At 33.3% G+C, this 14,792-nt stretch overlaps 1 protein-coding gene across 1 annotated transcript; it reads left to right on the top strand.

The window, feature by feature from the left end:
- The first annotated feature begins 2,629 nt into the window (after positions 1-2,629).
- On the top strand, positions 2,630-5,748 carry LOC107029371 (WEB family protein At2g38370). The gene is made up of 2 exons (XM_015230771.2): positions 2,630-2,982; positions 3,967-5,748. Exons 1-2 carry the CDS (start codon positions 2,806-2,808, stop codon positions 5,509-5,511), a joined length of 1,722 nt encoding a protein of 573 aa, XP_015086257.1. The 5' UTR covers positions 2,630-2,805; the 3' UTR covers positions 5,512-5,748.
- The last annotated feature ends 9,044 nt before the right edge of the window (positions 5,749-14,792 follow it).

Below are 14,792 nucleotides of genomic sequence, written 5' to 3'. Positions count from 1 at the left end.
ATTTGATCCATCATTACTAAAAGGCACCTCATCCGGAGTCCAGACATCAAGGAAGTACGGTGAATGAATTTTTAAAATTTGAGCACGTAACAATTTTTTCCCAAATTGAATTTTGGGCCAGGCTAATGTCAGCCCACTATAGCAATCTGCGGGCACTATAGCGGGCTTTAATTAATATGTTATCTTCTATTTTCTTCTTAATTTTTAAAAGAGACAATTTTAATATCTCAGAAATTTCTCTGATAAGACCCTAATCATTCTTCATTTGCATATAAGGTCATATAGGGTGATTATTAAATTTTTCTAAAGTGTTAAGGTCAATTATTTAGTGTGGAAACAGATTTGAATTAAGGTCACACTATCCCTAGCACAAAGTTGAGTTGAAAGTTTTCTTTCCGATTGAGTTATGATATAACTCTATTCAGGTCAACTTCAAACGATCATATCTTTCAGAATATAAAAATTTAGGTGGCCCATAACCTATGCAAATAAAGGTCTATGGGTCTTCTTTCCAACGCCACTTAGTTTGCATTACTTAGTCTTTGAAGTAAACATTCTTCCTATTTCAGTGAAGCCCTATCAGGTAGTCGTTGTTCCTCGACCAATATTAGGGATGGTGTAATTTTCCATGAAATTTGGAGCCTTCTGTGAAGGCTTTCTGCGATATTTTTCCAGAAACTTCATGCACTTGTTCTAGGCTTATTGTTGTCCTTTCCAAAGCTTTATATCCCTATTCTAAATCTTTTGGGTATTTTAAAGGAGTATATCATTCAACTAACTATTTTCCTCTCATAATCATCAATCTATACATTCAAAACTCCAGATATTCTCTCAAAACTCACCAAGGGTTCTTCTTATCAATCAAGAATTCTAAAACTTTCATCTCAAAAATTCAAGATACAAAGAGAAGTCTTAAATGCAAGTTTTCTCAAGTTCTTCCACTCTAAAAACTCCATAAAAATGTCTTTTTCAAGATCAAGCACCATGACTCCAAGATAAGAAAGCTAGTGTTCTTGCTCATGCTCAAGAAATATGTAGTCTCCACCAAAGTTTTCAATTTAGTAGCTCTAAAATCAGGTATGTAAGGTTATTTATAGTGTTGGACGTCTAAATTTAGTTAGTAAAGAGATAAATTTAAGGTTCTACCTAATGTTTCATGAATTCTGAATTTGATTTGTGTTTCTTATTCTGAGTGTTTACTTTGTTTTTCATTAGTCAAATATATATATTTTCAAGACTAATAAATCACAAGGGTAAAAAAGGAACAATATGATAATTCATGCATTGATTTTTGAAATAACAAATATTATGAATCAATTATTTGTAAAAAAAAAATGATGACATAAAAAGAAACGGAGGAAGCAACTTTGAAGTTAAAATGAAAAGGAGGGAAATATCCTATTTTTAACTTTTAATATTTGTAAGTTATTTTAAATTTATTTTAGATTATTTTTAACTTTATCAAATACTTTCAAAAGCTAAAATGACTTTGAATAGCCTATCTAAATTGTTAGTAAATTTCATTTAATTTGAGGAATAATGATTTGTTTTAACTGAGAACATAAAGACTTATAGCTTATTAGACACATATGACTCAATTTTTTTGGAGATTTGTGTGTTGTCAAGCATCTATTATATAGATAAATTAATTAGACACAAATAACATCTCTTTTAATCCTATACATCAATCTCAATTATAACAAATAGTTTTTAAAACTTATTGAAGCTAAGTCTTCTGCTGACTATTAGGAGTATTCTTACATCATCTAAATAAAAATATGTAAAAGTATAATAGTTATAACTTATAACCTGAATTGATTTTAAAATCCTACAGACTAATTTAAATCAAATGACAACTATTTGAAGAAAAAAAAAATCAGTAAATGACAATTTAATCTATTTTAAAGTGTTTTACTCAAGACAAGGTTTGATCAACATTCTTAATTATATCTGTGCTTTTTAATACAAATATACTATCCTCTTCCTTTTATACTTATCCTAGTTTCCCTTTTTAGTCAAATTATATGAATTTTAATTAATATTATAAGATACATTTTTCATTATATCGATATGAAAGACTTGCACTCTATAATACTTTTTATAGAGTTTTTAAATATCTAGATTTTATGTTAAAATATTAATTAATAAAATCTAAGTTGGAGTGTTTTTGAATTGACTTAAAAGTTGATTAAACTTACTTTTTGAATCAGTTTTTGACTTTTTGACAAATATAAAAAATAACTTAAAGTAAGTCAAAAAAATAAAATAAAAGTAAGTCTTTCCGTACTTTTTATTTTTTTAAAATTGTTTCAGTGTGACTTTTTATTTTTAATTTAAATCTAGTTTTTATCAAAATCAATCTAAATGGGCTCTGTATTACTTTTTTTATTTTTAACTTAAAAACTATTTTTAAAATCAATCAAAATGAATTCTTAATTTTAAAAATTAATCAAACTAACTTTAAAAAAATAACCGGACAACTTTTAAAAAAAAGTATAATAGAGGAGCAGAAAAAAAAAACCAAACAAAAAAGTATATATATATATATATATATATATATATATAATAGTAGAAAGGGTAAAAATTGAAATTGGTTCCTCTTCGAGTAAAGGAAAAGGGAATGTATACGTTGGTTGTCGTTATTTGATCCAACATTGTTCAACGTTACACTGCTCCACTCCTAAGTTTTCAGTACACACTTTTTTTTGATATCTTCACCCACTTCCTCTTTTTTCTTTCCATTCTTCTACTCTCTTTCTCTCTCCTCATACCCCTTGTTTTTACCTTTGTGGCTTTTTCTCTATAATGGATGCTACTGAAATGGACTCTGTTATTTTGGTAGAGAAGAAAGAAAATGCTTGTGTTAAGGCGGAGATTGATACTTCTGCTCCATTCGAGTCTGTTAAGGAAGCTGCAACTCGATTTGGTGGAATTGGGTTTTGGAAACCCACTCTTCACAAGTCTTTTGGGGATTCTTCTCAGGTTTGAGTTTTTTTTTTTGGATGGACTTCGCATAAATTTGTGATTATTTTGCCTTCCAAAATTTGTGTATACTTCAAATAGAAAATGTAGATTATTTATGATGAATTTTGCCCAATTATTTTTGGGTGTTTCCTTGAGTCAAGGGTCTATCGATGACGGTTTAGCTACCCTTGAGGTAGCGCTAAGAGGTAAGGTTTGTATACCACGGGGCATATTGTTGTTGTTGTTGTTGTTTGTTTGTTTGTTTCATGAGCAAGTACAGCTGTGTGTAGTACGTTTTGGCTCTAACAGGCACAAACTTTTTATTGTCTGAGTGAATATAAGGATATACTAATCATATTAAGGGCACCTCAATTGGTTATTACATTGTTAATTGTGTGAAAGCAAGTACATTACGGCTCATAGTGTTACACTAGTTTGCATCTCCCTTGTAGACCGTGGCGGAGTGACATGTCTTTGGAAATTATGATGTTTAGCTAGGTAAAACCATTTTTTTACGTATACATATTGACACCCCTTGGCTTCTTCTTGAATTTACTTCATTTTATTTTGACTATATGGAGTTTGAAGTTTTTGGTTGCTTTTAATTTGCAAAAGCCAATGAAGGAGTAGTTTTGCTGTCAAGGTCTACCTTTTGCATATTGTTTGGTAGTTTTCTAATTAAAATGCGACAAAGTTTGCATAAGACCATGTTTTGGGATGATTCAGGAGAATGTCTTTAGATGATGCCATTTTCATTGAAACCTGAGAGCATCTACTTTTTATAGTATCACGATTGCATAATTGTGCTGCTATTTCTTTACTAAATGTGCTCCAAATGTCAAACATGTTAGTCCTAACTGTATTCACGATGGTCTTTATTCGTACACAATTGAATGAACCTTTCAAGTTCCTTGATTCCCGATCAAAATCCTGATGTGGTGTCCCTAACTTGCTTGTTTTGTGCCTTAAGTTCAATTATAGGTTTTACTTTCTTGGATGTAGGTTGCTGAAGAGAAGGTTGACATTGCAAAAGTGGAAGAACAGGCGGTGCAGTTGGAAAAAGATCTCATTGTGAAAGAGAGGGAAACACTTGAGGTCTTAAAAGAACTTGAAAGTACTAAAGTTCTGATAGAAGAGCTGAAATCAAAGTTGCAGAAGGAAGCATATGAGGGCAATGCTTCACTAGGTGCTGATGCCGAAGCTAAGGATGTACATCTTGCTGATGAATCAGCAGATAAGGAAAACAGTGAAAAAGTCTTAAGCAATAATCAGGACAAAACCAGTGGTTTTGATCTATGTCCCTCTTCAGCTCCAGGTTTAATATTATTGGAATTAAAACAGGCTAAACTAAACTTGACCAGGACGACTAGTGATCTTGCTGATATTCGAACCACTGTTGAATCATATAATAAGAAAATTGAAAAGGAAAGAATCTTGCTTGAGAAAACCCGCCAAAGATTATCTTCAAGTTCCACAAAGATTTCATCTCTTGAAGAGGAGTTAAATAAAACAAAAGAAAAACTAAAGCTGGTGAATCATGCTGAAGGTGGTGGTCCTTGTGATCCTGTCGATTTGACGAGGGAGCTGCAGAGACTGACTGCTGAGACCAAGCAGTTTAAGAAAGTAGGAGAAGCTGCAAAATCAGAAGTATTGAGGGCTATGTCTGAGATTGAACATACAAAGACAAGGATCAAAACAGCAGAGATTAGGTTGGTTGCAGCCAAGAAGATGAAAGCAGCTGCTAGAGCTGCTGAAGCTGTTGCTCTTGCTGAAATCAAGGCCATATCAAGCAGTGAGAACTCGTTTGTAACTTTACGACGAGAGCCTGAGGAAGGGGTAACTCTTACCTTTGAGGAGTACTCATCTCTATTGTCCAAAGCTCAAGATGCAGAGGAAGCTAGCAAGCAAAGAGAAGTAGATGCAATGATGCTAGTGGATGAAGCTGTTGTGTCAAAAACAGAAATCTTGAAGAAGGTAGAAGAAGCTACAGAAGAAGTTAAAGTTAGTAAGAAGGCATTAGAAGAAGCACTGAGCCGAGTGGAGGCTGCAAATGAAGGAAAATTAGCAGTAGAGGAAGCTTTGCGCAAATGGAGGTCTGAAAATGGACAGAGAAGACGTTCAGTACAGAATTCATCCAAGTTCAAAAATCCATCCTCGTCTCAGCATAGGAAAGACTCTGTCCTGGTTGATGTCAATGGCCTGACTCTTGTCAATGATGAGTTAAAACCAGTTTTAAAGACAACTCTATCAATAGGGCAAATATTGAACAAGAAGTTGCTTTTGACAGAAGAGTTTGAGAATGGATTTCGGGCTGGAAAAAAAGCTGGAAAGCGTACAGTATCGCTGGCCCAAATGCTTGGGAAACCCACTGGTGAGTTGCAATCAAGTCGGAAGGATGAGAAAGAGAACGGACTTAAGCATCATCTCCCTAAAAAAAGGAAGAAGTTTGGTTTTGCTAAGATCTCTCATCTTGTGACTCAACATTCTATGAAAAAAAAGCAGCACTGCCAGCATAATGCAAGTTTGAGGTGTACATCAGCTGAGTAAATTATTATTTCCAACTCGGTTTAAACAATGTAAATAACTTAGGCAAGGACTACTATCTTGGGATTTATCCAATCTTGATTGTGTTAGCTTGATTTGTAACCTATGTTCGCTTTGATTAATGTATGATTTCAGTTGATTGTGTAGATCAGCTTATTGAATTATTACCTACTTGATTTGTACCCTGTTATTGATTAGGTCAAGGACTTTCTTGTGCAATATTTAAACTTGATTGTGTTAGCTTGATTTGCACAACCTATGTTATCTAATGATCTGATTCAGTTGATTTTATCCCATCTCTCTATTTTCATTTTTTACCAGAACCTATGCGCTTCTCATTTCACAAGGAACAATGAGACAACTTATTTCTGTGTTAAACTTGATTCACCTCACCTACCCCTTGGCTGCTTCCTAGCATCAAAATCATATTTATTTCCATGTTCTTCACAAGGCAGTTATGAGCTGTTTACATCAGCCTCATGGTCCCTTGTATAAACTGTTAGTGAAAAACATACAAGATAATAAAATTGAAATATTACAATTGAAAATAAAATGAAGAAATTAATCTCTTCAGGCTGAGGCGCGGATATCTCGCTCTCTTTAAGGAGATTCAAGCCCACTGCATCAAATGTTTTCACCGGTCCAGCAGTAGTCCTCTTTGACTTGTCCCCTCCAGGATACAACAGCCTTCACAAAGTATAACTCAACAACTCTGGACAAGAGTTGAGTCCAAAGCTCCACAAAAAAGAACACCTCCCTTCAACTAATAAGAACTCTCTTTTAGACTAACTCTTTCACTCTTTGTTTTCTCTTATGTTTTGTGTGTCTCAAAACCAAATGAAGACTACCACTATTTATACTACAAGAAGTCTTCCTAGCAATTAATAGGAAGATAATGGAGGTAGTAAATAGTGAAGATAATGGTTACAATGGGAGTTACATAGGTTACATAAGTTACAATGGGAGTTACATAGGTTACAAAGAGTAATGGAGGAATTAAGAATGAAATACATTGATGGATAACCAATGCTAATGGATGATGTAGAAGTCATCCATTCCAATGTTCATTCTTATAACTCCAAAATAAAGCAATTTAATATGTTAAATATTAATATTAAAATGCTAATAACCTAACAATCCCCCACTCATTTTAATATTTAGATAAGAGAGTATATCAGTTGAAGGAAGACTACTATGCATAATGAAGGTGTGCTCTGCATTGAACCTCCACTTAGTGAAACAGTAACTTTTACTCCAGAGTCGTAGTGGTCTCAGACTTGAACTATGACTGCTTAAGGGAAATAAAATATCACTGCTCACACATAATAATCAAGGTGTTGACATGAGCTTTAACAGCCAGCACGTTATGGCCATGTGCTATCCCGGTTTCATGAGTGCATTTGAGAATAAGCCCCATTCTCATAGGAAGCGACCTACTTCCACACATCACATAGGTGAAATCTGTCGAGAGTGCTCCTGTAAGATTAACACTCCACCCATACGGGCTACAGATATTCATTAAGAGTTTTATCAACTCAACCTTCACAAACTACAGGAAACAATGCACTCACATCATAGGGAGGGAAAAAAATAGTGCATTTTTCACAACAAGTCATCATATGATTAGTTTTTCCCTTTGAACCTGGTTATAGGATCTCTAGTCCCCAGGTTGGGTTTCCTCATATATGACTCAAGGATTTGTAGGCTTCAATCCCATCCCCCTCGATGTGCTCCAGACCTTTTCTCTTGTTAAGGCCTTCGTAAGAGGATCTGCAAGATTATCACAAGATTTGACATAATCAACATTAATGGTACCATTTGTCAAATACGATCTTACATTACTGTGTTTCCTCCTTATAGGTCTGGATTTACCGTTGTAATAACGGTTTTGAACTCTACCAATTGCAGCGGTGCTATCACAATGAATTAAAATAGGAGGAATTGGTTTTTCAAAATAAGGAATTTGAAACAATAAATCTCTTAACCAATTCGCTTCCTCACTAGCTGAAGCTAAAGCAATTAGTTCAGCCTCCATGGTAGAGTTAGCAATTATAGTTTGCTTTTTTGATCTCCAACAAACAGCACCACCACCTAAAGTAAAGACATAACCAGTGGTAGAACAGGAATCACCTGACAAAGTGTTCCAATCCGCATCACAAAAGCCTTCAAGTACAGCAGGATATTTTTTATAGAACAAACCACAATTTTTCGTTCCAATTAAATATCTCATAACTCTTGTTATAGCATGCCAATGTTCATTACCTGGCTTGCTTGTAAACCTGCCAAGTACTCCTACTGCATATGCAATATCAGGCCTAGTGCAATCAGTCACATATCTCAAACTTCCGATTATACTAGCATATTCCTTTTGATTTATTACATCATTTTCACTTTCAACAGGAAATAAGTGAACACTTGAATCAAAAGGAGTAGCAACATGCTTGCAATCATGAAAGTTATATTTTTTCAAAATTTTCTCAACATAATGTGACTGGTCAAGGAAAATCCCCTCACATGTTCTTGTTATTTTTATTCCAAGAATAAAATTTGCCTCACCAAGATCTTTCATATCAAAATGGCTTCTAAGAACATTTTTAGCTTCATCAATAACATTCATGTTAGAGCCAAAGATCAACAAATCATCAACATATAGGCAAATGATCACATGTGAATTATTCCAAGACTTATGATATATGCACTTATCACACTCATTTGTTTTAAAATCATTTTCAATCATGCAGGAATCAAACTTTTCATGCCATTGCTTTGGTGCCTGTTTCAAGCCATATAGGGATTTAGTAAGTTTACATACTTTGCTTTCTTGGCCTGCTTCAACAAAACACTCGGGTTGGTCCATATAAATTTCTTCATTTAGGTCTCCATTTAGAAAAGCAGTTTTTACATCCATTTGATGAATTTGCAAATCAAAAATTGCAGCCATAGCAACTAAAAGTCTAATGGATGTAATTCTTGTTACCGGAGAAAAAGTATCAAAAAATTCTAGGCCTTCTAGTTGTTTAAAACCTTTTGCAACTAGCCTAGCCTTGTATTTATCAATAGAACCATCCGGTTTCAACTTTTTCCTTAAGACCCATTTGCAACCAATTGTTTTACAACCCGGTGGTAAATCAACTAACTTCCAAGTTTTATTAGAAATTAGAGATTCCATTTCATCATTTACAGCCTCTTTCCAAAATATAGAATCATGTGAAGATAATGCTTCTTTCAAAGTTAGAGGGTCATTTTCAATATTAAACACATAAAAATCAGGACCAAAATCTTTTTCTACTCTAGCTCTTTTACTTCTTCTTAACTCAAAATCAACAACTTCTTTATTTTTCAAAGTTGAAGTAGAAGAACTAGGTAGTGACAAAATATTTTGTTCAATCCTTTGACCCCCACTATTTTTAGTATCAAAAGGAAATTTATTTTCATGAAAAATAGCATCACCAGATTCTATTACAATATTATCTTCAAGATTAAAAAATCTATAGGCTGTACTATTTGAAGCATAACCAAGAAAAGCACAAGTAGTAACTTTCTTACCCAACTTTGTAATCTTGGGATCCATTAGCCTCACAAAGGCTAGACAACCCCAAACTCTTAGATATCCCAAACTTGGCTTGTAACCTTTCCACAATTCAAAAGGTGTCAATTTAGACTTTTTATGAGGCACACGATTCAACACATAACAAGCAGTTAAGATAGCTTCACCCCAAAAATTTAAAGGTGCATGTGACTCAATTAGCATGGCATTAGTCAATTCAACCAAAGTTCTATTTTTCCTTTCTGCTACTCCATTAGACGAAGGAGAGTAAGGAGGAGTAGTTTCATGAATTATTCCCAATGATCTAACAAAAGAATTAAACTCATTTGATTCATATTCACGGCCTCTATCACTTCTAATTCTTTTTATTTTTCTTCCAAACTGATTTTCAACCTCATGGAGATAAGTTTTGAAATTTTCAAAAGCATCACTTTTATTTTTCATCAAGTAAACATATGTAAACTTAGAAAAATCATCAATGAAAGTGATAAAATATCTATTACCTCCACGAGTTAGAATTCCACCAAGTTCACAAATATCAGTATGAACTAATTCTAACAAATCAGTTTTTCTTTCAACTTGAAAATGAGGCCTTTTAGTGATCTTGGCTTTACTACAAGCCTCACACTTTTCAAAATTCTTTTTAACCATTGGGATTAATCCTAAACTACTCATGATTCCAACATAACGATCATTAATATGACACAAACGAGCATGCCAAAAATTAGTAGAAGAAAGCATATAAACAGAAGTAGAAGTTTTATTCATTTCAACATTCAACTTAAACATCCCATCACATGCATACCCCTTCCCCACAAAAATACCTTTCTTCACTATTACATATTGATCAGATTCAATAATCTGTTTAAAGCCTGCTTTATTAAGAAGAAAACTAGACATCAAATTTTTTCTCATAGAAGGAGTATAAAGTACATCTTTCAATGTTAATATCCTTCCAGAAGTAAAACACAATTCAACATCTCCCTTTCCAAGCACTTGAGTAGTGTGAGCATCACCAAGCATGATGGTTTTGGGCTCCTCAAAATGAGTGTATTTTTTAAACCAGACTTTGTCAAAACAGACATGACGGTTTGCACCAGAATCAGCCCACCATCCATCAACATTCTCAACCATGTTTATGTCGGGAATCACCGCCACAAAAGGTTCATCGGTAACGTTTGCCTGAGGGTTAGGACCACGTTTCCGGAATCTGCAAAATCGAGCAATATGCCCACTCTTGCCACAAACAAAGCATGGTCCCTTTTCTTGAACTTGTTGATTTTGTGCTTGGTGATTTTCCCCATTTTTTTTCTTGGGAGGTCTACCATTATTTTTCTTGAATTTTTTCTTCTTAGGCTTTAAAGAAGTATTTTTGTGAGTTTCAGGAGTAGCATTATTCGAAGTAATTAAATTTACCTTCGATGTGATGTTGTTCTCTTCTGTTTGTAAAAGTGCATCTTGGCCTCTTGCTTCTTCTTCTATGCGGATTTTCATTATCAAGGTTTCAAGAGAGGTTTTCTTTTGTTTGTGGCGCATAGTTTTTTGAAATTCCTTCCAAGAAGGTGGAAGTTTATCCACTATGCCACAAACCATAAGGTTATCTCCAATTTTAACCTCTTCGGACCTAAGCTCTCCAACAATCATGATGAAGTCTTGAGCTTGATCTACCACTGATTTGTTGTCCACCATTTGGAAACGAAAAAATCTACTAGCTGCATATTTTTTCGCTCCAGCCTCTTCGGTATCATACTTACTCTGCAATGCCTTCCAAATTTCTTTGCACTAGAGTAAGTTCTATCATAATAATCATGAAAATTATCAGATAGACAATTAAGAAGATAATATCGACACTTATAGGAATCACCATCGTACTTTTCCACTTTCTCTAGATGAGAAATAGTTTCATCATCATTCATAGTGGTGATGTCTTCTTTATTTGGATTCTTCTCAGTTAATACATAAGAAACATTGAGAAGACTTAAGTAGAAAAGTACTTTACCCTTCCATCTCTTGAAATGGTTACCATTGAACCGAAATGGCTTGTTAAGATCTCCCATCTTGACATCCGCGGTTTTTTCAATTGTAGCCATCTTTGAATCTCCTTAAAATTGTTAGTGAAAAACTTACAAGATAATAAAATTGCAAGATTACAATTAAAAATAAAATGAAGAAATTAATCTCTTCAGGCTGAGGCGCGGATATCTCGCTCTCTTTAAGGAGATTCAAGCCCACTGCAGCAAATGTTTTCACCGGTCCAGCAGTAGTCCTCTTTGACTTGTCCCCTCCAGGATACAACAGCCTTCACAAAGTATAACTCAACAACTCTGGACAAGAGTTGAGTCCAAAGCTCCACAAAAAAGAACACCTCCCTTCAACTAATAAGAACTCTCTTTTAGACTAACTCTTTCACTCTTTGTTTTCTCTTATGAATTGTGTGTCTCTAAAACCAAATGAAGACTACCACTATTTATACTACAAGAAGTCTTCCTAGCAATGAATAGGAAGATAATGGAGGTAGTAAATAGTGAAGATAATGGTTACAATGGGAGTTACATAGGTTACATAAGTTACAATGGGAGTTACATAGGTTACAAAGAGTAATGGAGGAATTAAGAATGAAATACATTGANGATGATGTCTTCTTTGTTTGGATTCTTCTCAGTTAATACATAAGAAACATTGAGAAGACTTAAGTAGAAAAGTACTTTACCCTTCCATCTTTTGAAATGGTTACCATTGAACCGAAATGGCTTGTTAAGATCTCCCATCTTGACATCCGCAGTTTTTTCAATTGTAGCCATCCTGAATCTCCTTAAAATTGTTAGTGAAAAACTTACAAGATAATAAAATTGCAATATTACAATTGAAAATAAAATGAAGAAATTAATCTCTTCAGGCTGAGGCGCGGATATCTCGCTCTCTTTAAGGAGATTCAAGCCCACTGCATCAAATGTTTTCACCGGTCCAGCAGTAGTCCTCTTTGACTTGTCCCCTCCAGGATACAACAGCCTTCACAAAGTATAACTCAACAACTCTGGACAAGAGTTGAGTCCAAAGCTCCACAAAAAAGAACACCTCCCTTCAACTAATAAGAACTCTCTTTTAGACTAACTCTTTCACTCTTTGTTTTCTCTTATGTTTTGTGTGTCTCAAAGACCAAATGAAGACTACCACTATTTATACTACAAGAAGTCTTCCTAGCAATTAATAGGAAGATAATGGAGGTAGTAAATAGTGAAGATAATGGTTACAATGGGAGTTACATAGGTTACAAAGAGTAATGGAGGAATTAAGAATGAAATACATTGATGGATAACCAATGCTAATGGATGATGTAGAAGTCATCCATTCCAATGTTCATTCTTATAACTCCAAAATAAAGCAATTTAATATGTTAAATATTAATATTAAAATGCTAATAACCTAACATAAACGACCCATGTCAGCTCTAACTTTATCATAAATAAGATTTGGATATTTTTTTTAAGTTAACCGGAAAAATAATTGGAAAAAAAGTAAAAATTCCCGCGGTCAAACGCCTCGCAAAACCAAGCTATAAATCACCTCAAATATGATGGAAATAATAAACGTGTTATTGCAGTGTGGTGATCGCGGAACACTGCTAAACTCAGCAGAAGAAGCCCAACAGCACGCCAAGAACACTTGGCATGGCAACTTCTATAAGTTCAATGAAGTTATTCGTTTTTTCCGTTTACAGCCAAAATTTTCATTGAGGTTAAAATCATCATCTACAAATTGTAATTGAGAATTTTGTATGTGCTTTTTGCACGTTTGTTTCAAGTCATTCAAAAAAATTATATGTATAAAATAAAATTATTGAAAAGTAGCAATTGAAGTTAAAATATGTTAAATCTATATAAACGATATAGATATGTATAGTATGTGAAATCACTACTAAAAAACTGTTAAAAACCGACAGAAAGAAAAGCGACGGACTGTGTCGCTCTAAAAAGCGACGTCATTTGTCATGTTGTCCGTCGCTTTTTAATAAAAATAATTATTTATAAAATTCTTTTACAAAAAGCGACGGACGGCATCTCTTAGTCCGTCGTATTTTTCACGGATTTTAGCGCCAAATATATAAATAATTACTAATTATTTATTTTATATAAATGGTGACGCCATTCATGCTTTTATTAAAAATAATCATGTATATAGATTAAAAATTAAGGACACAATCCGTCGCTTTTAATTTGTTTAATTTTATTCATTATTTTTTTATCATAGCGACATACGATATTATGTCAGTGGCTTCTTAGTCAAAATATATGGTCAACTATTTTAAGAAAGGACAGACAATGTCTCCAAGTCCGTCGCTTTTTGATCAAAATGTTGGTCAACTATATTTTAAAAAGCGACGGACTTAGAGACGTTTCCTATCGCTTTTTATAAAATATCTGAGAGATAAATCGGGTTTTTCTTATTTTCCTCTCTCTCAACCCTTATTCTCTCCCTTGTCTTTATCGATCTCCCTGCACATCGCCGACCTTCCCTATCGCCGTCGCTGCAGTGTGTCTCTTCCCCATCACCGTCGCTGCTCGTGAGTGCTAGTTGCTGCCTCTTCTAATTTGTCAAGGTAAGTGTTCATATTTTTTTTCAATTCTAGTTATTATAATTGATTTTTTTGTTAGTATATTATTGTTTTTGTTTGTTGGGTTGTATAATTCAATTGTTGATTTGATTTGATTATTGTTGATTATTTTAGGATTTTTTTTTTCTAAAAAAAAGGGCAATTTTGAATTGGGCATTCTTAGTTAGTGAAGAATAAGGATTTTTTGATTTTAGGACTAGTTTAAACTTGAGAATATGTTATTTGAGGTTGAATTTAGATTTATTGAATTTGATTGATTGTTAGTTAGTAAAGTCTTAATTTGAAGTTACAAATTAGTAATTCATGAAGTGTTATGAGGAGATGACGAACTTGAACTTGAACTTGAACTTATAATTTGAACTTGGACTTGAAATTAGAACTTGAACTTGGAATTTGAAGTTGAACATAGATTTGAACTTGAAACTAGAACTTGAACTTAGAATTTGAACTCAAACTTAGAACTTGAAGTTGAACTTAGAATTTGAAGTTGAACTTAGACTTGAACTTGGAATTAGAATTAGAACTTGAAATTAGAATTTGAACTTGAACTTAGAAGTAGAACTTGAAATTAGAACTTGAACTTAGAACTTAAACGTAGAATTTGAAGTTGAACTTAGACTTGAATTTGAAATTAGAACTTAAACTTAAACTTAAACTTAGAATTTGAACTTGAACTTGAAATTAAAATTTGAACTTGAACTTGAACTTAGAAGTTGAACTTAGAATTTGAAGTTGAACTTAGAATTGAACTTGAAACTTGAAATTAGAATTTGAACTAGAACTTGAATCTAGATCTTGAACTTGAAATTAAACCCTGAACTTGAACCTAGAACTTGAACTTACAATTTGAAGTTGAACTTAGACTTGAAATTGAAATTAGATTTTGAACTTGAAATTAGAACTTGAACTTAAACTTAGAATTTGAAGTTGAACTTAGAACTTGAACTTGAAATTAGAACTTGAAGTTGAACTTAGAACTTGAACTTAAAATTTAAAGTTGAACTGAGAATTGAATTTGAAATTAGAACTTGAACTTGGAACAATTAGCTTGAATATGTATCAATTAAGTTTAGAAATTAGTTATGAACTTGAATATATATATATATATATATATATATATATACA

The sequence above is a fragment of the Solanum pennellii genome, chromosome 9 (assembly GCF_001406875.1).
Source record: "Solanum pennellii chromosome 9, SPENNV200".
In the NCBI taxonomy this organism is placed as follows: domain Eukaryota; kingdom Viridiplantae; phylum Streptophyta; class Magnoliopsida; order Solanales; family Solanaceae; genus Solanum; species Solanum pennellii.
This window is presented reverse-complemented; position numbering and strand designations above follow the sequence as displayed.

What these genes read in the sequence shown, in the direction of transcription:
- LOC107029371 (XM_015230771.2), top strand. Translation starts at nt 2,806, where the DNA reads ATGGATGCTACTGAAATGGACTCTGTTATTTTGGTAGAGAAGAAAGAA. An exon ending in CTTTTGGGGATTCTTCTCAG is followed by an intron (nt 2,983 to 3,966) that starts GTTTGAGTTTTT and finishes TCTTGGATGTAG; the next exon opens with GTTGCTGAAGAGAAGGTTGA.